At 36.9% G+C, this 25971-nt stretch overlaps 1 protein-coding gene across 1 annotated transcript in view; it reads left to right on the top strand.

The window, feature by feature from the left end:
- Window positions 1-25971, top strand: part of LOC148955703 (serine protease hepsin-like) — a 138795-nt gene that overhangs the window by 13243 nt on the left and 99581 nt on the right. The window contains exons 2-3 of the mRNA XM_089107890.1: window positions 8387-8564; window positions 14333-14589. Coding sequence (XP_088964016.1) covers window positions 8387-8564; window positions 14333-14589 — 435 coding nt within the window. The remainder of the gene's footprint in view (window positions 1-8386; window positions 8565-14332; window positions 14590-25971) is intronic.

Here is a 25971-nt window from a genome sequence, read left to right as displayed (position 1 = left end):
ACAATAAGGTTCTCTGATACGCTGAATATGATGGTGTAAATTTCATTAAGGTTCTATAACTTTTAGGGGGTCTTTCCCCCTTTTTTCGAAAATCAGCCAAATTTTCTCAGGCGCGTAACTTTTGATTGGTAATATTAAACTTGATGAAACTTATATATTTGAAATCAGAATTAAAATCTGATTCTTTTGATGTATCTATTGGTACCAAAATTCCGTTTTTTTTTAGTTTCGGTTACCATTGAGCCGAGTCGCTCCTTACTTACAGTTCGTTACCACGAACTGTTTGATTAGAGCTGCTGCTGCTCCCCAAGCATTCTCGGTTTTGTGGAATTTATTTGTGGAAACCTGCCAAGAATCAGCACTAATCGTATTTCACGATACATCGGTGAATATGGAAGCACTGTTTTTTTTTTTTTTTTTTTTTTTTTTTTTTTTTTTTTTTTCTGAGCCGAATCCTACAGCGTCGCAGAAGGTGACCTTGTTAGATTGAACCATCGTGCTGAATCTACTACAGCAATGATAAGTCAGAAGAATATCTGATTTGCAAATCACTGTCTGTAGCCTAACTCCCATCTTAGAAAACATACTCTTTCAAGTGTACCCATAGGCATGTGAGGGCAGCCCCTCTGTACTTTCTAAAATCAAAAATACACTAAGGGACAAAATATTTTAACATACGGCATAAATATGACTTTTCTCTGTCTAAAGACATTTTTTTTAAAACTCAGGTCCTTTGGGACAAATTTTATTCCCCCCCCCCCGGCCCTAAGGCACATACACAAGTGTTCTCGCATACTTTCATATTTTCTTGGGGCCACTGGAACTGCAAAACAGTAGACGTCTTCATTTTTCATAGATGACCCAAAATTGAGTCCTTGATAATATGTATTTGCTAGATTAAAAAAAAAAAACAAGAGTTTTTTTCTGTGGCAAATGGTTAGTTTCGGCGAACTAATTAAATAAAAAAAAACAGTTTTTTTTTTTAAATTGAAAGTCAGGAGCAACATGGAAAGTTAAAACGAACAGAAATTATTACGTGTATGAGGGGGTTTTCCCGTCCTCAAAACCTTTCTCTTTGCGCTAAAGTTAAAAATTTTTTTCCAATTGTTTAAGAATAACTCTCAAAACACATGGGCCGTTTAATTAGCATAATAAACTTTTTTAAAAGCTCTAAAAAAGATTTTTAGCATAAAGAGCCAGGTATTGAGAAGGGTGCAACCCCCCTTGTGTACGCAATAATTTATGTTTGTTTTAATTTTTGATGTTGTTCAGTTGAAAAAAACTTGTTTTTTTTATTTAATTTCTGATCGTTTTTTAAATAATGCCAGGAAATCCGGCTCCCCCTCGATGGGAAATTCCTTCCTGTCACAGAAAATTCTTCCATGGATCCAACATAAAATACCCCCGCCCCTCTACCAGGAAAAGTCCCCCAGACACTTCTATTCTAGCAGAAAACTCCCCCCGGAAATGTTTCTTGCGAACAATTTCGGCTGAAAATTTTTTCTTAGCACACTTTCATTTGAAAAAGGATTTAATTTCTAATTGTTTTTAGAATCATGCCCGAAATTCTTCCCCTCCGCGGAAAATTCTTCCCGCAAATACCCCCTGTCGCCGCCCCCTAGTCGAAAGTTGCTCCCACAGATAATTCCCTTGGAAAATTTCTACCAGTGAAAAATCCCCCCTTCGGAAAGAATACTCTATACAATTAAGGCTCGGTAAAAATCCCCCCCCACAATTCCTCTTAACATATCCGCATGTAAAATTGAGTCAGCAAAGAAAAAGTAGGACAAATAAAAATCTTTTCGTACCCCCTCCCCCCCTCTCCCCTGGAAACTTTCCTTCCCATGGAAAATTATCCCCAGGGAAAATCCTCAATGCAGAAAATTTACCCCTTCCCAAAAAATGTCTGTATACTTCCCAATATCAAATGCTATACGTAAACAATGGGCAAAATTCATGAATTACAGACCTTTTCCCAGGGGCTGTAGGGGGTCATGTTATCCCCAAAGATATAGTTACTGGGATTTTCAACTATGCTGAACGAAAAGGCTATCTCCAAATTTTGATCGAACAACTCAGAGGAAATAAGGTGGATGGAAGGGGGGCTAGTTGACCTCTGTTTTTCGGTTACTTTAAAAGGCCATTAGAAAGTTTAATTTCCTTTTGAATGAGCCCTTTCCCAATGTACTAGGACTATTGGTTCGATGTGATAACCCCTGGGGAAAAAAATAAATAAACGCTCCTCCGTGATCTTTCTTCTGGAAAAAAAAAATGCAAAATTCCACATTTTTGCAGATGGGAGCTTGAAACTTCTCCAGTAGGGTTCACTTATACACTGAATCGGATGGTATGATTTTCATCAAGATTCCTTGACTTTTAGGGGGTGTTTCTCTTTTGTTTCAAAAATGTTCTTGTTCAAAATCAGCCAAATTTTCTCAGCGTCGTAGCTTTTGATGGGTAACACTAAACATAATGATTTTATATGTTTGGAATCAGCAAAATAATTTGATTCTTTTGATATATCTATTGATACCATAATTCCGTTTTTTAGAGTTTTGGTTATTATTGAGCCGTGTTACTCCTTACTTAGAATTTGTTACCACCAACTGTTTGATTATCCACTCAGCCACACCGACCGGCTTTTAACATTTGTGGATACTAAAATTTATTGGACTACAATATAGTCCAAAATGCCCTTTTTGTGCTTTACTACAAAGCTTATCGATTTTATTGTTAACAAGCTAAAACGAACTTGAACAGTTTATCGAAAAAAGACGTAACCAAATAATTAGTGAAAGAAAATTACTAATGATGAACGAGCATACCGGGTAAATTGGGACATGTCTTCCATAAGAAAAAGTATGCCAAATATTATTAATAATACAAAACAATTTATTAAATGTCAATTTTAGAATTGTTAAATATAGCAGTTGTTTTTAATTTTATAACTTTCTACAGATTAAATCATTTTCACTTTCGTTTTTAACTTACATTATTAAACTGAAATGGATTCCTCTGTAAGTGCAATTTAAAGTAGCAAGGACAATAAAAATATAATCTGATCTTTTTTTAATTGGTTTAGTGGGAACTTGCATGATCATACATGTCTTAGAAAGTTAAGGAAACCAGGAAATTTAATTTTTGATGAAAAAGATCCCTACATGCTGCTATGAAGTTTTAACACTTGGCGGTGGCCAAGTTAGAAAATTGGGAAATTGCGCGGGAAATCAGTAGAAAATTAATGGGAAAAAATATATTATCATGGAACTATAGAAAGTCCTTTCCTGATCACTGCAGCAAAAGACAGACACTACTTTTACAAGGCAATTAACTGCATAAAAAACAGTGATTAAATAAGTAAAACGACATAAGAACCATACATACCCATAATGCAGAACTTAGAACGGCTTCTCCCGGGCCCTGGGAGGTTGCATTGACTCCGGAATTTTTCTTACCCGACCTTTGAACTATTTTTTTTTTAACGAAATGTCTATCCCAAAATTTTCTTCAGATGGGTTTGAAAAAAGAAGGTGCGGAGGGGGTGGGGCTAGTTGCCCTCGGATCTCTTTTCACTATCAAAAAGTTAACTCGAGCTTTCAATTTCCAATCAAATGAGAACTCTCTGAAGTTTATACGAGTATCCCTTTCATAAGAACCATATATGCCCAAGGGCATAATTTACAACGCCTGCCGCTATTCAAAGGGCCATAGGCCTTTCAATTTCCAATTAACTGAGCCCTTTTTTAAGTTTATACAACATTGCTTTCTATAAAACCTTATATGCCCCCAGGACAAAACTTACGACCCTTGCCCTGAAGGCTGTGGGAGTGGAGGCGTTGTCAGCCTTAAATACATAATTTCCAAGACTTTCAAATACGTTGAATAAAATGGGTATCAGAAAATTTTGATTGGATGTGTTTGGAGAAATGGTGGGCGAGAGAGGGGGGTTAGTTATCTTCAAATCCCTTTCGACACTATTAAATAGCGCACTACCTCTTTGGATTCCTAATCGAATGAGCCCTTCTTCAAGTTTCTACGTCAAAAATTTCAATAAAAACTTATATGCCCCCAGGGCATAACTTATAACCCTTGCCCTGAAGAGTGTGGGGGAGTGTTCTAATCAAAGGTATAATTTCCTGAACTTTAAACTGCGTGGAAAAATTGCAATTTCAAAATTTCGAAAGGATGTTTTTGGGGAAATGGTGGGCGTAGAAGGGGTGTTAGTTGCCTTCCAATCACTTTCGACTATTAAAAAGGGCACTAATCATTTCAATTTCCAATCAATTGACCCCTTTTTGAAGTTTATAAGACAACGCGTTCTATAGAACCTTATATGCCCCAAGGGCATAACTTACAACCCTTGCTTTGAGGGCTGGGGGGGGGGTTGTCATCCTCAAAGACCTACTTTCCAGAACGTTCAACCACGTTGACCAAAATTGCTATCTTAAAATTTTGATTGGATGTGTTTCGGGAAAAGATGAGCGTGAGAAGGGGGTTAGTTGCCCTCCAATCACTTCCGACTATTAAAAAGGGCACCAGCCCTTTGAATTTCCAGTCGAATGAGGCTTTTTTGAAGTTTCTACGACAACACTTTCTATAAGAACCTTATATGCACCTAGGGCATGACTTACAACCCTTGCCCTGAGGGCTGTGGGGGAGTGTCCTTCTCAAACACATAATTTCTATATGGAAATGAACGACGCTGAACAAAACGGCTATCTAAAAATTTTGATTGGATGTGTTTGGGGAAAAGGTGGGCGTGACAGGGGGGTTAGTTGCCTGCAAATCAGTTTGGACTATTGAAAAGGGCACTAGCCCTTTGAATTTCCAACCGAATGAGGCTTTTTTGAAGTTTTTTACGAAAAAACCGTCTATAAAAAACCTTATATGCCCCCAGGTTATAACTTGAAACCCGTGCCCTGAGGGCTGTGGGGGACTGTCCTCCTCAAAAACATAATTTCTATCTGGAAATCAACTACGCTGAACAAAATGGCTATCTCAAAATTTTAATTGGATGTGTTTCGGGAAATGGTGGGTGTGGAAGGGGTGTTAGTCGCCTTCTAATCACTTTTGACTATTAAAAAGGGCACAAGCTACTCCAACTTCCAAATGAAAGGGCTCTTTTCGAAGTTTCTACGACAACTTCTTCGATACAAAGTGCCCTGCTCTAAAGGAAAAAATTAATAAATAATACATTGTGCCAACATCAGTCTTATATTTCCCTGGGACATAATTTTACACCCGGGACTTGTCTAGTGTGGGGGAGTGTCCTCTTCAAAAATATATTTTCGATGTGAGCCTCAACCACGCTGATCAAAAGGGCTATATCACAATGGGTATTGGAGGGGGTGTGAAAAATGCGGGGCGGGGGGGGGGGCTATTTGCCCTCCAATCATTGACGACTGTTGTAAAGGGTACAAGCCACTACAGTTTGCAATCGAATGAGCCCTCTTTGAAGTTTCTACGACAACTCCTTCGATACGAAGTGCCCAGGTATAGAAAAATAAATAGTACATTGTGCCAACATCGTTCTTTACCTAGGCAGTGCTATTGCGCTGCCTATAATTTTTGCAACAACTTTCTATATAAACCTTATATGCTCCCAGGGTATAACTTACAACTTTTGCTCTGAGGGCACTGGGGGGGGTACATTATCCTCAAAGACCTAATTTGCAGAACTTTTGACTACGTTGAACAAAATGGATACCTCAAAATTTTGATTGCAAGTGTTTGGGGAAATGGTGGGCGTGAGAGAGGTGTTAGTCGCTATCCACTCCCTTTCAACTATTAAAAAAGGCACTAGCCCTATCAATTTCCAATTGAATGAGCCCTTTTGAAGTTTCTACGACAACGCTTTCAATAAAAACTTTATATTCCCAAAGGGCATAACATACAGCCCTTGCACTGAGGGCTCTGAGGGGGTAATCATCCTAAAAGACCTAATTTCCAGAACTTTCAAATACGTTGAACAAAATGGATATCTCAAAATTTTGAGTGGACGTGTTTGGGAAAATGGTAGACGTGAGAAGGGCGTTAGTCACTATCCAATTAGTTTCAACTATTAAAAAATGCACTAGCTCTTTGAATTTCCAATTGAATGAGCCCTTTTTAAGTTTCTACGACAATGAGAAGGGCGTTAGTCACTATCCAATTAGTTTCAACTATTAAAAAATGCACTAGCTCTTTGAATTTCCAATTGAATGAGCCCTTTTTAAGTTTCTACGACAATGCTTTCAATAAAAACTTTATATGCCCCCAGGGCATTGTGGGGGGAGGGGTTGTTATCCTTAGAGACGTAATTTTCAAAATTTCTAAAGGGTGTTAGTTGCCTTCTAATCACTTTCGACTATTAAAAAGGGCACTAGCCATTTCAATTTCTAATCGAATGATCCCTTTTTGAAATTTCTACGACAACGCGTTCTATAAAAACCTTATATGCCCCCAGGGCATAACTTATGCCCCCAACGACAACTTCTTCGATACGAAATGCCCTGCTCTAAAGGAAAAAAAATAAAAAATAATATACTGTGCCAACATAGTTCTTATATGCCCTCAGGGCATAACTTAAACCCTTGCCCCGAGGGTTGTGCGGGAGTGTCCTCCTCAAAAACATGTTTTCCATCTGGAAATCAACTACGCTGAACAAAATGGCTATCTCAAAATGTTGAGTGGATGTGTTTAGGGGAATAATGGGCGTGTGGGTGGTCTAGTTGCCCTCCAATCACTTTCGACTATTAAAAAGGGCACTAGCCACTCCAATTTCCAATCGAATGAGTTCTTTTCGAAGTTTCTACGACAACTCCTTCAATACGAAGTGCCCAGGTATGGAGAAAAAAAAATAATAGAATGTGTCCGCATCGTTCTTCACTTAGGCCGCGCTACTGCGCTGCCTATGACAAGCTAAAACAAACCTGAACAGCTTATCGAAAAAAGGCTTAACCAAATAATTAGTGAAAGAAAGTCACTAATGATGAACGAGCATACCTGGTAAATTGGGACCTGTCTTCCATAAGAAAAAGTACGCAAAATAGTATTAATAATGGAATTTACCGAATGTCAATTTTTGAAGTTTTAAATATAGGAATTGTTTTTAGTTTTAAAACTTTCTACAAATTAAATCATTTTCAATTTCGACTTTAACTTACATTATTAAACTGAAATGAATTCCTCTGTAAGTGATATTTAAAGTACCAAGGACATTAAAAATGTAATCTGATTTTTTTTTTTTATTGGTTTAGGGGGAACTTACATGATCACACATGTCTTAGAAAGTTAAGGAAACCAGGAAATTTAATTTTTGATGAAAAAGATCTCTACATGCTGCTATGAAGTTTTAACACTTGGCGGGGGCCAAGTTAGAACATTGGGAAGTTGCGTGGGAAATCAGCAGAAAATGAGTGGAAAATAGATATCATCATGGAACTATAGACAGTTCTTTTCTGATCACTGCAGCAAATGACAGACACTACTTTTACATGGCAATTAACTGCGGAAAAACAGCGATTAAATAAGTAAAACGATGTAAGACCATAAACTTAGCATCTTTTTATCGGTAATATTGCAGTTTATAGTTTTTTTTGCTATCTTGAAAGGCTGTTGGGCTAGGTAAATGAAAGTCAGGAATGCATTCTGAGCGTTAATGATATAATGGGAAGGTGTTTTGAAGGACCTACCTCCACTCTTTCTATCCAAAAAGCAGTGAGTTTTGATGAGATTTTGTAATCGTCATATTATAAAGGTTAAACCTTGCAAAATAAATCTTCTGTTCAAAGGAGGCTCCAGAAAAATGTTTTGAGCCTTGTACCTTTGCTGAATCCCAGTCTATAAGGTATTAAAGATCTGTAAATCCATTTTGAACGTTACGTAAGAGTCTAGATATGGCTTAAAATTCTAGTGAAATAACAGGTATTACATTTTTAAAGACTAAAGCAAACGGAAAAAAGGTTGAAAATCCAAAATTAAGGTAAAATGTTTTTTTGGAAACGTTAGATAGGTAAAGACTTGTCATGTATCTTCTAAGTCCTGGAACTAAGAAAAGAGTAAATATGCAACTTGGCAATGCCTTCCGATGATATACTTTATGCCCTGAAAGTCCTGAGGGTTGAAATATCGAGTTTAAAATTTCAGAACTTTTCTCTTTTCTTTGGGGGGGGGATTGGTGATGGTGTTAGGGGATATTTTCAGGGGCAGTGCAAGTATGTCAACTAATACTGTGTTATCTGATGCTTTTTTCTTGCAAACATTAACAAGAATGTATTTCATGAACACTCAAATTCTTATCACAGCCAGCAGGAGCCATGCTGGCAACTTTATCAAATTTGTCAGCGGAAGCTATTCTGGCAACTTCCAGAGGCTACACAAAGAGAGAACCTTGCTATTCTTCCAGATGATTGCGGAATTTATCCAGATGACATTTTCCTTGCTGATAGGATTGTAGGAGGAACAGGAACAGAGGACGGTGAAGTTCCATGGATTGTTTCTATTTCGTTTCAAGGACAACATAAATGTGGCGGATCATTAATCTCTAGTAAATATGTCTTGACGGCTGCTCATTGTGTTGAGAGGTAAGCAAGAAACAAACTGTAAAGTTGATACAAGCAAAACAAGTTGAAAAGTAAATTAATTATTTTGTTAAAGTAATGTAAGGTAATGTTAAAGTGTTTTGACAAAGTAATGTAATTATTATGTCAATATAGGCAAAGTATTACTTTGTTAACATGTATTTATGTCATAGTATTCAGACTATATTTGAAAACTTATTGGATTAAGAAACTATGAAAGAATTCAAATGAAAAAAAGAAGAATAAAGACGAAAGAAGAAGAACAGATCAGATTCGCACACAAGCCTTTTCTGGAAAAGCTACGAGGTTTAAGAAATGCTTGACAATATTCGATGATGTTTCGTTTTCTTTGCGAACGGGTTTTTGACCTGTCAAGACTATTGTAACTACATTTGATTCTAAAATAATTTTAAATCTGTTGGATATAAAATACTATTTAAAATGATTTATGAATGCGGATAACAATGGGTACTGGTGCATTATACCTAACACAGCGCTATAGACTGTACAAGGAAACCAGACATGGGAACCCGTCAAATGGGTATTTGCTATCTAAATTGATTGCAAAGCGTGATTTCTCATTGCGTTTACAATATTTAAACTGCGATTTTTCGGGGTTTAGGGGGGGAGAGGTACCTAGGTTAGGTTACGTATTTAAAATATGCTATGCTTTACCTCCCCCCCCCCCCAAATGTGCAAATATAGGTACTTGCGCATTTTATGGTACACAACACTATATACTGTAAAAGGAACTACTAATGGAAACCCGTCAAACGGGTATTTGCAAGAGATAAATCGATGGCAAAGCGTGGTTTGTCTTTGTGTTTACAATATTTAAACTATTGTTTTTTGGGGTTTAGGGGGGGGGAAGGTACCTAGGTTAGGTTACGTATTTAATGTATGCTATGTTTTAAACCTGACTCCCCCCACTCACCCGTCCTAATGTGAAAATATAAAACCCAAATTTGTTTCTAAACTATTATACATTCCTTATTTTTTATTATACTTCATTGGCGTTAGCCAAACTTGACTTCTTTCCTGGGTACCATATAATGCACCAGTCCCCAAATATATAGCCCAAATTTGTTTCTAAACTGTTATATATTCATTCTATTTTATTTTATTTCATTAGCATTAACCAAACTTGACGTGTGTTAGGCATAATGCACCAGTACCTAACAATGATATTAAACAGGATAATCTGATTAATAAAAACCTGTCTAGTCACCTACTCAAGTGCTACTTTAAAGTTTTGCCACTATTTCTAACTCAGAATACGAATCTGAGTCGTAAAATGCCGTTATGAACTGTTATTTAATAGCCATTTCTGAGCCTCCTTCAGAGCGCTGTATATTGTTCTATTCTTCTATACAAGGTTATTTGACAATTAATCTTTTTCGCAGATTATGATGAAAGTGACGTTTTTTTAAAATAAAAATGCAATATATGCAATGTTCAACAATCCAAAAGTCGACAATTCAAAAAGCGTTATGTGACAATCTTCGTGGATGTTGAAGAGTCACTCATTCAACACTTTCTGGTCTGCAAAAGTGGCAAAAACTTGTTTATAACGTCTTTGGAGTGGATTATAGAAATGATAATATCTTGATAACCAAAGGGGATGTGTGCATTCTGATTAAACCAAACGATCAGGCGAGTCTGATTTCGGTAGAATCGACTCATAATGAATTGCATCGGAATATTTAACCCAGATAGTCCAGGACTTTTAGGGTTTGACCCGGACAAAATTGCAATATAAACGAAAATGGTACCAAAATGATCAGAAAAAAATTCTGTACAACATACGAAAAGTCCCCATAAATCCGAGTGGGGCGAGTACCCGAAAAACAGGGGAAAAGGGGGAAATGCGGGGGAAATTGGGAAAAATGCCGAACATGCCCAGAAAATAGTTCAAAGTGAGTTTTCTGGGGCTTTCCCATACGCTGATCATGAAACTGACATCTAAAATTCAGTATAGAATAAAAGTACTAAGGAAAACGGGGGGAACAGGGGGAAGAGGGGAAAAAAATTAAAAATACAGGGTAGGGGTAGAAAGCACTTTTAAATATGTTTTCTGGGGTCTTTCTATCTGCTGATCCCGAAACGGACATCTAAAATGAAATAAAAAACATGAGCCCCACCATAACGGGAGAAAAGGGGGAAAAAGGGGAAGAAAAGGGACAATTGAAGTCAGGGGTGGAAATCAGTTTGAAATGTGTTTTCTGGGGTTTTCCTATCTGCTGATCACGAAACTGACACCTAAAATGAAGGAAAGAAAACGAGAACCATGAAAACCGAACAAAAACTGGAGGAAATAACGGAAAAGGGGAAGGGAAGCCTGACTCCTGAGCCAGCTGCTAATGGCTAATAAGTAGGCCTATGGACAAAATAACTCGCTTAAGTATCAAACTTTTACTTTCTTGGCCATTTACTTACAACCATTTGAATTACTAAACATAAAGAAAACAACCGCTTGGCAGTGATCACAGTATAAAACTTCAGATATTATAGGTAAACTTTGTACTTTCGTAGGCAATATCGTTGAATAAAGAAACTAAAGAAAGAAATTCAGTAACTATAGGTAAAATCTTCACTTTTTAAGGCAGTAGAGTTGACTTGAAAAAAACAGCATTGATGTCACTAGTCGAGCTCCTCGCGTTCGACAATCTCGTTGTCCCTGTTCAAACAGTTGATACCCTGACATTCTCCGCACGCGAACGTACACGCTAATCCATTTTTCTTGCAGCTGCATCGCGAGTTCTCGCAGCCTGTCTTACAGTTGTATCTCACGACACTCAAAAGAGTCTGAGGTGCGGGCAACAAATCGGTCATCACAGGTGAGTATTTATGGTCTCTGAGGACCCAACCCCAGTCAGCCGGGTCGAGGTCAGCTGGTTCCCCTTTCCAACGGGATACCTGGAGGTGCACTCGCTGGGAGTGGAATGAAGCTGCAGCTTCGGTTGGCGGAAGCCTTTCAGGCTTAACAAACGCCGTAGTATTTGACGAAGAAACTTTTTCCAAGAAAATTCGATGTCGCAGCTTAGTGAGATCTTCGTTTAGTCGTGCTTTATACAAGCTGAGGAGAAGATATTCACCCGCTTTCACCATTTCATCTTTAGACGATGATTCATCCAGAAACACTTCGCATTTTTTTCTGAACACTTCGCTCCTTCAAAAGAGGTAGCACAGCCTGCTTTCCATGTCCAAAAGCTCATGAGGTCGTGCCACATTCCGGAAGTACCTGTCCTACCTGAAGCAGCCTTGATACACCCCACATTTTTTTTCTTAATTTTGTTGAGGCACCAGAGCCGTATTTTCGATTCTTTTGTGTTCGTTGACGTTTTGAAGTAAAGTGTTTTTGTATTAGGCGGGAGGTGATATAAGAGCAGAATAAGAAGGTCAGTGCCGTTGCCAAGAACTATTGTTTCAGAGTTTTCTGCTTTCGTTACGGCAGTCTTCACGATTAGATAGCCAGCATCGTCCTTCGCATGGACGACTTCAAATCCTTTGGCTCTGAGTTTTTCCCCGATGTAGCTTATAATTCGCTGTTTGTTCTGAGAGTTGCTCAAAAACTCTTCCTTCTTTTTCTGGAGCTTCATCCCTAAACTGAAATCGATCACTTGCTGCTGGCTTCCCTTACACCGTCGGTTGTGGGTAGCATCTTTCGTGGTTGAACCAGCACTGGATCCATCGAAGACAACTAGAGGGGAGGTACAGCGTCGAGTAACGAAACTAACACAGCTGTCACAGAGTGAATGATAAGTATCACCAATCTTAAAAGGTACTTGCTGAAGCAGACAACCTCCGTCAACTACAGTGACACGATATGACACTGGCTGGTGGTGAATCGAGTCCGTTTTCGCTTCTTTCCATATTGCTTTCGCTAGTGCAGGTTTTTCTGGCTGACACATTATGCTAGGATTCTCAAACAAAGTGGGTGAATAACTGCACAGTTCGTAACCTTGAGTTTCTGCCATGTCGTTTTCAGATGTATGGGCAGCAGTCGAAAGACGTTGAAAAAGCAGCGCAGGGTCGATATGCAAAATAGCACCATCTACCCTTATGTTCCCATCGGATGCCAGTGTAACGACTTTGTCTTTCTTCCTGAATGAAAACTTTCGACGGATTGAACATCCATGCGCTGGAGGATCAGCTCACCTACAGCTTTAGCATCCTCTGCATTGACGCCTTTTTGGGCAATCAGCCCGGAACCTATACTTCTAAGCTCTGTGGAACTAGTGAAAGGACAGTTCTCTAGAAGGAATTCAAAAACGTCAGTAGATCTTAGTATCTCGTCGTACCTTGATTTATCCTACTACCATGTCACATGTGTAAGCATCCACGCAGACTGGGGACTATTGGATCCGCTAGATGTCATTCCGTCAGGATAGGTTTTGTCGTCGGCACTGGAACTCCGCGGTGACTAGTCTACCTTGCTTCTCTTACTGAATGTCGAATTAGAACAGGATTATGTTGACGAACCAACGCGCTTGTTGATAACGGCGAGGAATACGGAATAAAGTAATTTCAGTATCTTTCCGTATTTCTTTCTCGAGTTTTTTTTCCTTTTCCGAACCTATGGGGTGGCCGAACCTCTATAGGTCTCCTGTATTAACATTTGTAAACATTTCCACATGCTTTCTAACCCTACCCTCTATATTTCCCTTTTCCCCTCCCTCCCCCCCCTCCCATTTCCCCGTTTTATGTTAATCAATTTTTTTATATCGTTTTAGTTCTCAATTTCGTAATCACCAGATAGGAATACCCCAGAAAATATCTTTCAAACCGCTTTCTACTCCTACCCTGTATTCTTCTCTTTTCTCCCCTCTTTCCCCTGTTCCCCCGTTTTCCGTAGTATTGTTTTTCTATACTGAATTTTAGATGTCAATTTCGTAATCAGCGTATGTGAAAACCTCAGAAAACTCACTTTAAACTATTTTCTGGGCATGTTCGGCATTTTTCCCATTTTCCCCCGCCTTTCCCCCCTTTCCCCTGTTTTTCGGGCACTCGCCCCACTTGGAGTTATGGGGACTTTTAGTATGTTGTACAGAATTTTTTTCTGATCATTTTGGTACCATTTTCGTTTATATTGCAATTTTGTCCGGGTTCGACACTTTTTTGAGCTAAAAGTCCTGGACTATGACCGAAGGTCGAAATTATTTACCTCCTGACCGAAGGCCGAAAATCAGGCCGAAGGTCGAATGCGCTACGCAGACAATTGCTCAGCATGCAGAAATGTTAAGAAAGTAAGTTTCAGACATATAACTCATTTATGACCTATATTTCACAAACATTTTGTGTACAGCAGCATAGTGTTAATAGTATTTTAAGGTCCTTAAAGATACCCTATTGAGCCACATCTTCACAAACAATTTGTGAAGCCTCATCACAAATTGTTGCACATATAGGCACATAAATATATGCAAACCATCTAAAGCCTTCTTCTTGGATAAATTTTCTAACTTCATTATTTAGCATTGGAAGTAAATTTATAGCGCATGAAGGCTTGCCCGTTTTTTCCCGTTAATGCTCATTGACTAAAAAGATGGGAAAAAATTTATAAAATCGCCCATTTCCTAGACAGACGACTTATTGTCAGTTACGTTACTAATAATAGGTTTTAATAGTAAATTGAAAAAACGATTCACTTTCCTCAAACCTTATGCTTGCATATAAATTCACGGGTTGCCTGTGCCGAATAATTTGGCTCCCTTTACAGAAATGGAGAGAACAGTTGAGACCATTTTTTTACTTTCAGAGTTTTTTTTTAGGTCCAAGCCGAACGAATTACGCTTGGTTATGGGCATAGATAATCTTACAAAATCTACTTTTCACAAACAGGAATATTCGATAGAACAGATTATACTTCATCAATCCTTTCGTCGTGGTGTTGGACGAAAACTAACTGAAAATGACATAGCTCTCCTAAAAATTGCTGAAGAGGTGAAACTAAGCGAGCATCTATGGTATATATGTTTGCCATCAGATGGCCTGGAGAATTTAGAAGGGACAAAGGCAACTGTATCAGGTGAGTGTCAAGCAAAGTATAGAAATAAGGGCACTTACATGTTATAGCGACCATATTTCGATCTTGATCTGTAATGAAACCAGTTTTCTGTTTCCAATTGGAAATAATCAGCTTAGCCTGAGCGAGATAAAATACTATGCAGGTATGTTATTATTAAATATCTAATATGTAAATTAGATTAGGTTAGGTATTCAATATGATGCGTTCTGGGTGGCCTGCTTTCCATAGTTCTCTGTTGTAGTTTCCATAATTTTTTTACTAGAGTATTTTATTTTCATCATGTTTTGGTATATTTCATTATGATTAACCTAACTTCACTTCTCTTGTGTGGTCGCTATAGCACGTAAGTACCGAAATAAGAATACTAAAGAACCGAATTTTATGTTCATATCAAGTTTTTGTAGAGGACAGCCAAAATCCCATGACTATGCGTTTTATGCTAAAGACTTATAGTTTATATTTATTTAATAATTAAGTATTAACATCAGCTTGTCGCCTTTTTTGTTATTTCTAGCTGTAAAACTAAGGTCGGAGCATAGTACCCGAGTCGGTTGTCATAAAGGTAAAGTCGGAGCAGCAGGCTGCTAATGTGGGTAGCCTACCCAAGAAAAAAAAGGCATCTAAGATTGGGTATGCAGGTTACTAATTTTGGTGCTCATGCAATCATTTAAGTGATTTAAATAGCATGATAGTATATCTGATGGGCACCGATAGGACCATTAGCCTACTCTAAAAAAGGTTGTTTTGCTAAGAAACACAAGTCAATAATATAAATTAAAGGAAACAGGAAATGAATGTCTGTTTATGTAATACTTAGACCCTCCTAACCTCAAAAAGCCAGAAATGAAAGGCAATAAAATCAAACTATTTATGTGTGCTACAAAGCATCAGTGGTAGCTCTAACAGACGAAAAATGCTCGAAAAATTTTATCCCACCCCTCTGAAACCAATTTTTTTTAAATGTTATGACTGAATTTCAATTTAATGAACTTCCCAAGGTACCAGAATTAGCAAGCTACTATCGCAGCTTTAGGTTGCTTTGGGTCCAGGAACTTAGAACGACGCATTTGCATTTTCTTATGCGGCATTTATCAACGCCAAACTTCGTTTCAATAGATCCATCCTTGCCACATTGTACAATGCGATTGCGACCCCTCACAGTCTATACTGTTCACCTTTTTGGAAAATATTTACTCAAACAGATAAAAAAAATCCACAGCACTTTTTCCCGGTTTGCAAAATATTTACTTAGACTCCCACCTTGGACCAGGAATACAAAAATAATCAGGATTTACAACATCACGGATCTAATGTAAGCGGCAGAAGAACAGATTGCTAAATTCAATAATAATCGTCAAACTCATCAGTGGTGGCCCATACTAACCACCTAGTTTTCATCAGTAATGTGAATTTTCTTTTCTCCTTGTTAGGTTAAGTGTAAGTGTCTTGTTTTTTTTTCTTTTTCATTATTGTTTCTGTTGAAGCGTCTTTTCATTTTTCATTTTCTTATTTTCTTTTATTTTTGCTCCGTCTGTGTTTCTTGTCTAAACTCGACGGGTTTATAATAAATTCATTCATTCATTCATTCGATACAACTCGCCGCAGCACCAAGTCGCCTGAGACCAAAACAACTACGCACGCTCCTCCTTCGTCCCAATCTAGTCCAGGCCTGCCTCTCTACACCCTCCCAGGAAGTGCACATCTTTCTTAAATATTTCCTCACCCACCCTAACCGAGGAGGACCTGTTTTTTGTTTAGCCCTAAATAGTTGACCAAAAAGGACAATCTTGGGCAATCTGTCGTCGTTCATCCACAGAACGTGCCCTAGCAATCTCAATCTTTGTCACATTATAGCCCTAGAAAGCGGGATTGAACCAAACTTTTCGTACAGCCTACTGTTTCAAATATGGCCATTCAGTCAGGTATTCAAAACAATCCAACATCTAGCAAATCTTCCTCCGTTTTATGGAGCGCCTAGGCCTCAGAATCATACTTGACCACTGTCATGGCAGTAGCTTCCAATATTCCAATCTTTATTCACAGACATATCTTCTTATTCTTCTAAACTTTTTCAATTGTGAAAAAAAAAACACCCTGGATCTAGGCTCTTCAACTTTTAATACTACCTAAGTAAGAAAGTTGCCCAATTGATCAATCTTTTCGCTATCCGACATCACCTTTTCATGTTAACTTATTCCTAGCCTTAGCAACTTAGTTTTGTTAACATTAATTTTCAAACCTATTCTAGCACCTTGAACTTGTAAAACCTCTTAGAGTTCGTTCAGTTTACTCATACTTTCTTCTAGGATGCTTAAATCATCAGCATAATCTAAGTAAAGGAAATTTTTGCTTCCCCATTGGATTGCGTGTACTCCCATTGCCTTTGCTGTGCTCCTTAGACAAAATTCATCAAAATGAGCGATGTGAATGGGGATATAATAGAACCCTGTTTAACTCCTGATTTAATACAAAACCAGCTACTAACCTGATTTCCCACCTCAACTGCAGCAGTGTTATTCTCGTACATGGAACTAATCACTTTAATGAATTTGTCTGGTATATTATGTAGAGGTGGGACTTTCACTAAAGCTCTTCTATCAGCTGGATCAACTATTTGCTCATAATCTATAAAACTGAGGATTAAAGGTGTTTGATGACTCAGGCACTTCATAATTATTAATCTCAAAGTGAAAATTTCTTCGACACATCCTCTACTCTTCCTAAAACCGCATTGTTATTCTCTTAAAACTATGTCTATAGCATCTATAAGTCTAAAAGTATCATCATATTATATAATTTGCTACCTGCAGAAACCATGCTATTGCCTCTATAATTATCCCACTCACTCTTATCACCTCTCTTATACAGATGTTTAATTAGGGTTTCCCTAAAATTGCTAGGTACTTCCCCTTTTTCAAAAATCATATTCATAATCTTCAGTAACTTATTTCTATCCTCATAACCACTACATTTAAGAACTCATTTACCACCCTATCATCACCTGAATAGTGTTGTCCCCGTTCCTATCTTTAACTGGGACAAGTACAGATTGACTATCCCTTCTCAATTTAATAAAACGCCAGTACAATATTTTACTATTATGTTTTCTAGCTGCATTTTCCAGATCTTCGGCAATTTTACCCATAGCTTCCACTTCACACCTCCTTAGCTCATATTTTAATACTTTCTCTACTTTCTTTATATCCTCCTTATTTTCATCTAATCTATCAGTCAGATAGTTCTTGTACAAGCCCCTCCTCCCCTCTATTAAATATAAAGTATTTTCATGAAAATTTCTAGCTGGGTTCTTAACTTCCTTCCCTTTGACACCATCAGCGACTTCACAAATTATTTTCCTAAAGTTATCCCATCCATCTTCTACACTGTCAAATTAAAAAAAAAATAGTTTAGCATTTAAGTATTCCTTTAAAACTTCTCAAAAATTCTCATCCTGGAGTCTACCAACGTTATATCTTCTTGGAATGTAGTTACCCTTCCTGAATTTCATCTTTAAAATGACCCTAGACACTACTAGATGGTGACCCTTACTTTTATCATCGATAACAGCATTTCTATATACTCTGGTATATTGTATTAATCTTGCCAATCTTTGGTTTGCAATAACATAATGAATAAGGTTAGCTGTCTCGCCATCACGTGCATACCATGCTAACTTGTGGGCCATTTTATGACCAAATACTATATTGGTTATAACTAGATTGTTATACCTACAAAATTACAGCAGTCTGTAGCCATTACTGTTTTCTTTCCCTACACCAAATTTACATAGTCTAGGATACCATCTATCCCCATTTCTAACGACCTGGGCGTTAAACATCTCCTAATAAAAACTTTACATTTCTACCTGGGATTTGTTCTGTCTATTTGTTCCTTTAGCTGTAAATAAAATTCATCTGAGTCACCACTATTTCCATCTGTCTATGACTTAACCCTGCCCTTTTTGGTCATAAAATGAAGGACTAGCATTCTATTATTAATCTATTTCTATGACTTAACCCTGCCCTTTTTGGTCATAAAATGAAGGACTAGCATTCTATTATTAATACTGTTCCAATCTCAACAAGACTTGGCAGTTTCCTTATTCATAATTAATTATATATCACCTAATTTCATGTTTATTACCCCTGGGATATGAGGTTCTGAAACTCGTATTAAGTCCAGTTCAAAGCGTCTGAATTCGTCAGTCAAAATGTCGATACGATAATTATTTTTTAAAATTGTGACATTCCAAGTGGTTATTTTCATATTCTTTAAATCATTGAAATTATTTAGGCCTCAGTAAAAGCAATGGTCGCAGAACCACTGCAGGATGGGGACTAATACATCTTCTCAAGTTTACGCAGAAGCGCTTAAGCCGGCATAGAACTGGGCAGCAAGAACTTCCTGGGACCTCCAGTTAAATGAAAGCCCTGTGCAATCCTGGGCCCATATTGGTCACAACAGGGTTTTCCACACTTGGTGATGCTCTTCTATCAACAGGAGTTAAAATCCTGCAGAAACAGTCTCCATTTTATTACCCCCGACTCATTATTTATCCATTCCTATAAATATTATGCTACTACGTGGAGGCAACCCATAGTAGATAAATTAGCTAAGAAGAGTTTTTTCAGCCCAAAAATGCCCACAAAAACAAACCAAACCAAGAAGAATTATCCATTACTCAGAATCTAGTGTAAATACTGTGTAGTTTTCCAGGATATAATTTCCCCAAGGAGTGCCACTCCTCCAGGTGAATTTGCCACGCATTAGCCGTTACCTTGCTCAGCGTGAAGCTTATCGATTTGTACACCCCTCGCCACGTTGAGGTGCGTTGACGGATTTCCTATGCTACCAAGGGACGGAGGGTCAAGCTTAGCGTCCTAAGACTCTACCACCGCCGCAGAAAGTTTTAGGCTTAGCTGTCCCTATGCCCCAACGTAGTGTAGCAATAGGCTTCAGGAAGGGGCTTAGAAACAGGAAACTGCTACCCTAATTTTAGATCCCAAAGGACACCGGCTTGAGCACACTTTCATTCTATCTGAAAGCAAGGCAGCAATGAAAATTATAACAAACTGGTAGAAAAAGTAAGAAAAACTATTTCTAGCTGCACATACAACCCTCCTACAAAAATGTGGGAAAATAGAGGATGGAATTTGGAAGTAGTAGAGTCAACCGCCAATTTCTTGAGAAAAGTGGCCAGAAATAAAACGAGTGGTGCTTGACGTGAATGAGAATTGTGGAAAGCGTTTGCCAATGTGAAGATTGGCTCCAAAACGGGGGAGGGGGGCTACGGAATACTGGGGATGATGACACACTTAATGTTTTGAGAGAGAACTGTCTAAGGTCAGTTTATGGTACTCGTTTTGATAACCGTACATCGTGGTTGTGGTGATAGCTGCTCCCCAGTAAAAAGTCAACCCCAGGCCATAGTAACCAAGATTTATAAAATGTGTTTGTTTTAAAACTAGATTATGGGAGAAATTATTGCCACTTACAGCTAATACAGAAAAAATAACTATTATTTCCGTTAATGTTGACAGCAAAATGTTATTTTGAAGCTAAATTTGCCGGAATTTTGAAAAAGAGCCGGAAACCTGTCGAAAACGGCATTTGCTTTAAATGGACAATATACCATCGTCAAGAATCCCATACGAGAGAATTACAGTGTCCCGCTTGAACATGAGGTATATACAGTCATGAATATCTGTTTCATGAATGGGACACACCACAGCACCATCGGTGGACAGTGGTCAACTGGGGAACTAACGTTTGAGTATTGATTAGCCATGGCGTATATAACAGCCATTGCCATTCGTGATTGCCCCCACGCGACGGAGGAGCCAAGAAGAAATACGCAAGACATCTTGTGTCCCAAAACTCATTAATGGAGAAGGTAGGAACGGTCATTTCTGTATAGATGATTAGATACTATGCTAGGACCTTGAATAACAAGTAAAATCTTCTCTTTTTTCCGTGAGTAGGACTAATGTGCCCTTTTTTGGTTTCTTTTCTTCTTCGTCGCTAGGTTGATAATGCCAACCCAAATGGTTGAAAATCCTGAATATGAGGCTTCTAAAGTTATTTTTAACAAATCGTCTACTGACTAATAGAACTAGTGGGACGCTTTTTGTTGTCATATATAGAATGGAAAGGCTAGAAAGCATGGAAAGAGTACCGTCATGATCTCCATGGTTAAAAACTTTAAATCTGAGTTTTACAATCCCCCCTCTTGTATGCTCTCTCTCTCTCTCTTACATCCCCCTAGCAAGTCTTATTAATCACACTAAGACTAGCAGAAGTAGCAGGCTACTGCAAAACCGTGGAGAGGTGTTTGATGGCTCATTTTAATGAGCTCTCGCTCATTGAGCTCATTGAACTCTCATTTAAATTGGGCTCTCGCTCAAATCTACGTTCCTATGTAAATTGGTCTCAATAATTGCCTCATAAAGTGTCAAATGGTGCAAAAATGACATGTTGTTTAATACAATTTTCAAACAGTTCGTAGTAATTAACTGAAAGTAAGGAGCAACACGGCTCAATAGTAACCGAAACTTTCAAAAAAGAAGTTTTTATATCATGAAATTTGTTAAAAGAATCAGCTTATTCTGCTGATTAAATAAAGAAACAAGTTTTTTCAACTGAAAGTAAGGAGCAACATTAAAAGTAAAACGAACAGAAAGTATTACGTATATTAGGGGGTTGCCCCCTCCTCAGCACCTCACTCTTGACACTAAAGTTTTTTAGTTCTTTTTAAAAAGCTTCTTATTGTACCAATTAAACGGCTCTTGTGTTTCAGGAGTTGTTCTTAAAGAATTGGGACAAAATTCAAACTTTAGCATTTAATTATGTGATAATAAACCAAAGATATTGTATGTTTTCGGCTTGTGGTTGTTATCAAATAAAAAAACAAGTTTTTTCCAACTGAAAGTAGTAAGGAATAACATTAAAACTTAAAACGAACATAAATTATCACGTATATCTTTTAAAAGATTTTTTCTTTCATTCCTTTCAGTCATTTTATAATTGCTCAACTTGTGACTTTCATTTTCATAAAAGTAGTTTCGACCTCTTTGGCCGTTTTGTTACTATGCCTTACAAAATTAGTTCCGCAAATATCGCTAATTTAAGTTACGTGGGAGAATCTTTCCATGGAGAAATTTCTCATTGGGAAAAGAATTTACCATGGAGAAGGAGCTGGATTTCCCGAAATTATTTAAAAAATGATCAGCAATTAAATAAAAAAAAACAGTTTGTTCAACTGAAAGCAAGAAGCAACATTAAAACTTAAAACGAACAGAAAATATTACGTTCTTAAACAACTGGAACAAAAATCAAACATGTGTTATTACAAGTTTATTATTAGTTTAAAAAAAGTAAAATTAATGTGCAAATTTTGTTTTAATTATTCATGTACGGTGAGACAAATCCAAAACCTAAATTAATTCAAAAACGTTCAGAAATAAAAACACAAGTTTTTTTAACTGACAGTAAGGAGTGACATTAAAATTTAAAACGAACAGGAATTATTCTGCAAGTGAAAGGGGCTGTCCCCTCCTCAATGCCCTGCTCTTTGCGCTAAAGCTTTTATTGTTTTATAAAGTAGAGTTTTGAAAAAGAGTAAATTTTTACCGTAAAGAGCGGGGTGTTGAGGAGGGGACAGCCCTTTTCATATACGGAATAATTTCTGTTCGTTTTAAGTTTCAATGTCGCTCCTTACTTTCAGTTAGAAAATCTTGTTTTTTTTACATTTAAAATGTACCAGCTGATACCCATCTACAAAACCGAGGGTATTTTTTTTTCGAAAGATAATTTTCATCAAAAGGGTTTCAGAACATTAAGGTTGTCAAAGGACCATAGAAATAATATCTCAGGAACAGAATATGGTATTAAGTTTCAACTTTCAGGGAAACTAGAGGGGTAGTAAAACTAATTCAAAAGGTGCTATATATATATATATATATATATATATATATATATATATATATATATATATATATATATATATATATATATATATATATATATATATATATATAGGAGGCTAGGAAAAAAGGAGGGTACGCTGGAACTTTCGGATTATATTATTCGGGATGTTGAACTAAATCAAAAGACACTATGTTCATCCAAGTTTGTCATATGGGTATGTTATAACATCCTAGGAACCGATAAAGGTATCAAGTTTTGGACCTGTTGAGAGGGATTTGTAACTAAATATGGATGTTAGAATGGCCTATCTGTAATATCTAGTATGGCTAAGGGCATTAAGGTGAAACTATTAGGGGATGTTGAAGTGCATATTGGATAAAATTAAAATGAACTCTATGCACAAAGGTAGTCAAAAGACATATGAACAATATCTGAGAAACATCTGAAAGCAATAAATTGAATCTTTAAAGGCTACCACAGTGAAATGTGCATCATGAATTTGGGTGGACCACGTTCCTCGGAACCATTCCAAGGTAATTTTGAGGATCAATGAACTCTATCAAGGCCGTTCCCTAAGGCACTCTTGAGGACAAATGAGCTCAATCAAGGCCATTCACTAAGGCACTCGTGAGAATCAATGGACTCTATCAAGGCCATTCACTAAGGCACTGTTGAGGATCAATGATCTCTATCTAGGTTATCCCCACCAACCCCCACCCCCTTGGCTGAATGACGGTGTCATATATTTGTATTAATTAAAAAAAACTTTTTCCACAGAATAAGTTTTCAAAGAAAAGTAGGGCTCTATTAAGTCAAAAATGGGCAAAATTAAAGTCAAATAAAGCACGCTTGGGGATCAATGAACTCTGTCAATGCCACCCCCTAAGGCAATCTTTTGAATCAAGGTACTCTATCAAGGTTGTCCCCTAAGACATTCTTGAGGATCAATTAAATCTATCAAGGCCATTTACCTAAGGTAAATTGAGGTTTACTGAACTCTAAACAAACCCGCGGTTTTACCTTCCTTGATGCTATTGGGAAACATCTTGCGTAATGATCTAAGATGTTCGCTAAGCATTTTCCAGTGATTTCAGAAATTCTTGACTGGTGTAATCCTAATGCTATTGCGAAATAAATTGCGTAAAGATCTAAGATGTTCGCTAAGCCTTTTCCAATGATTTCAGAAATATTCGACTGGTGTAGAATTTAAACTGGGGCTCCCAAGGATGAAGGAATGATGTTATAGCCAACTGAACTATTAGGTCAATGTTAATAAATTGTTCATAGAAATATATTACCAAAATGCATATATCACTTTATGAATCAAATATTGAATGAAATGAGTAGTGTCCTGTTGATATGTCCAACCGCACCTACTCAGTTTATGAGTTATTTGTCTGGTGTAGGAATCAAATGTGAGAACACAGATTTTCTACGGTAAAAGAACGGTGCATTAGTCATCTGAGCCAAGAAGTTAATGATACTATTGTCTTCTTTTAAATACATTATAAGCACTAGGTTTCATGCACTTGCTATGCCATTGAATTGTACGTGTTTGATCAATGAACTCCATCAAGGCCATTCCCTAAGGCACTCTTGAGGATCAATGAATTCTATCAAGGCTTTCCCCTAAGGCACTCTTGAGAATTACTGAATTCTATCAAGGCCATTCCCTAAGAAACTGTTGAGAATTAATAAACCCTATCACGGCCATTTACCTAAGGTAAATTGAGGTTTACTGAACTCTCAAAAAACCCGGATAAGGCGGTTTTATTTTTCTTGATGCTATCATGATATAGTTTTTGCCGTTTCGATTAGAGTGGTTCCTAGTATCATTGCACTGGAGTCAATGAGCTCTTACACAATCTATTTCCTTAGCCTTGAGTGTGGATAAAGAAACTTGAGAGCAATGGAGAGTTAACAAAGTGAATTCATTGAGACTTAAATGAATAAATCTTTTATTTGGATTGGATGAAATTGATTTTACATTTCTATAGGAATCCAAGATTATGTCATTATAAAGTGGGATTTTAAATATATTATATTAAAAGGTGCCGAGAATAGAATTTTAATATAGAAATCCAGAACCAATTTTAGAAATCCAGATTAATCCTGAGGAATCAAGTAGAGACGGAGTTATGGATTTGACGAACTAATAGAGTCACATAAAGTCGTATTAGGCAATGATAACCCTTAGTCAGCCATGCCCCAACCCTAAAGGGCCCCAATGCCCCTCCCCTCAACTTTTTGCACCCCTCTTGTTTTTTCTTATTCTTTTTCTAACTTTTTTTCACTGTTTTTTTTTACATAGAAATTTTTCACTATGTCTCAAAATGACATGATATGTACTTAAAACAAAAAAAATCACATTAAGTATTACAAAAATACGAAATGAGGATATAGATACGTTAGTACAGACTAACGTATCATATAGATACGTTAGTCATGATTTTACTATTAGAAAAATAATGTTTGTAGTAGCACTTTTCGTTTTTTGGAAAATGTTCAAGTTTTATTCCTTTTTTTTATTTGTGCAGCTGGTAGTCTATGGCTGGTTATCAACAATACCTAGTTTAATGTATGTATTAAATCAATATTTTTTCGTATATTGGAAGGATAAACACTTGCATTATATTTAAAAAAAAGGGACCTACTGCGTTATTGGCGCTTTACTGAAAACCGATTTTATTACAAATATTCTCTTTTGTACTTAATATTCAAAATAAACATTAAAATTATAGTAAAATTTTGAACTGATGAGCTTTCAGCAATTAATATCATTATACATCAAATATTCAGTTTAATTTATCAGTTCTTTCTAAAGTTGTTCAAGACGAATATAGTTTCACTAAAAATAAGAGTTTGGATACTGCCCCCTTCCTTAACTGTAAATAAAAACCAAAAGCCTACTGCGTCATTGGCGCTTCACTGAAAACGATTTATACTACAAATATTTTCTTTTCCAGTTCTTACAGCATTGAAACTAAAAATAAAATTAGAGTGAAATAAATTATTGAAGGGATGGATCTTTCAACAACTAATATAATTATATATCAAATATTCGATTTGATTTTGTTTATACTTTCCACGACTGTTCAATGCGCATATAATTTTCAGTAAAGCGCCAATGACGCAGTAGGTCTTTGACTTTTACGGTGAGAGAAGGAGGCGGTACCCAAACTCTTGTTTGTAGTGATTTTTGATCGTTTCAAGCTTGATTTGCATATTCAATTTAAGTTTCAATCGTTTTAATATATATTTATTCATTTATATTAGTATCTATTGTATGTTTGTTTGCATTGATTGTTTATTTAATTTCTGTTCATTTTAACTTTCATTTAAATTTCAATAGCAATTTTTTTTCCGTTTTAAGCTTGATTTTCATATTCAATCTAAGCATTACTGGCTTTAAGATCTATCTTTTCATTTATATTATTACTTTTGTATGTTTTTTCC

The sequence above is a fragment of the Artemia sp. Qi Xiang Cuo genome, chromosome 2, assembly GCF_049724085.1.
Source record: "Artemia sp. Qi Xiang Cuo chromosome 2, ASM4972408v1, whole genome shotgun sequence".
NCBI lineage: Eukaryota > Metazoa > Arthropoda > Branchiopoda > Anostraca > Artemiidae > Artemia > Artemia sp. Qi Xiang Cuo.
This window is presented reverse-complemented; position numbering and strand designations above follow the sequence as displayed.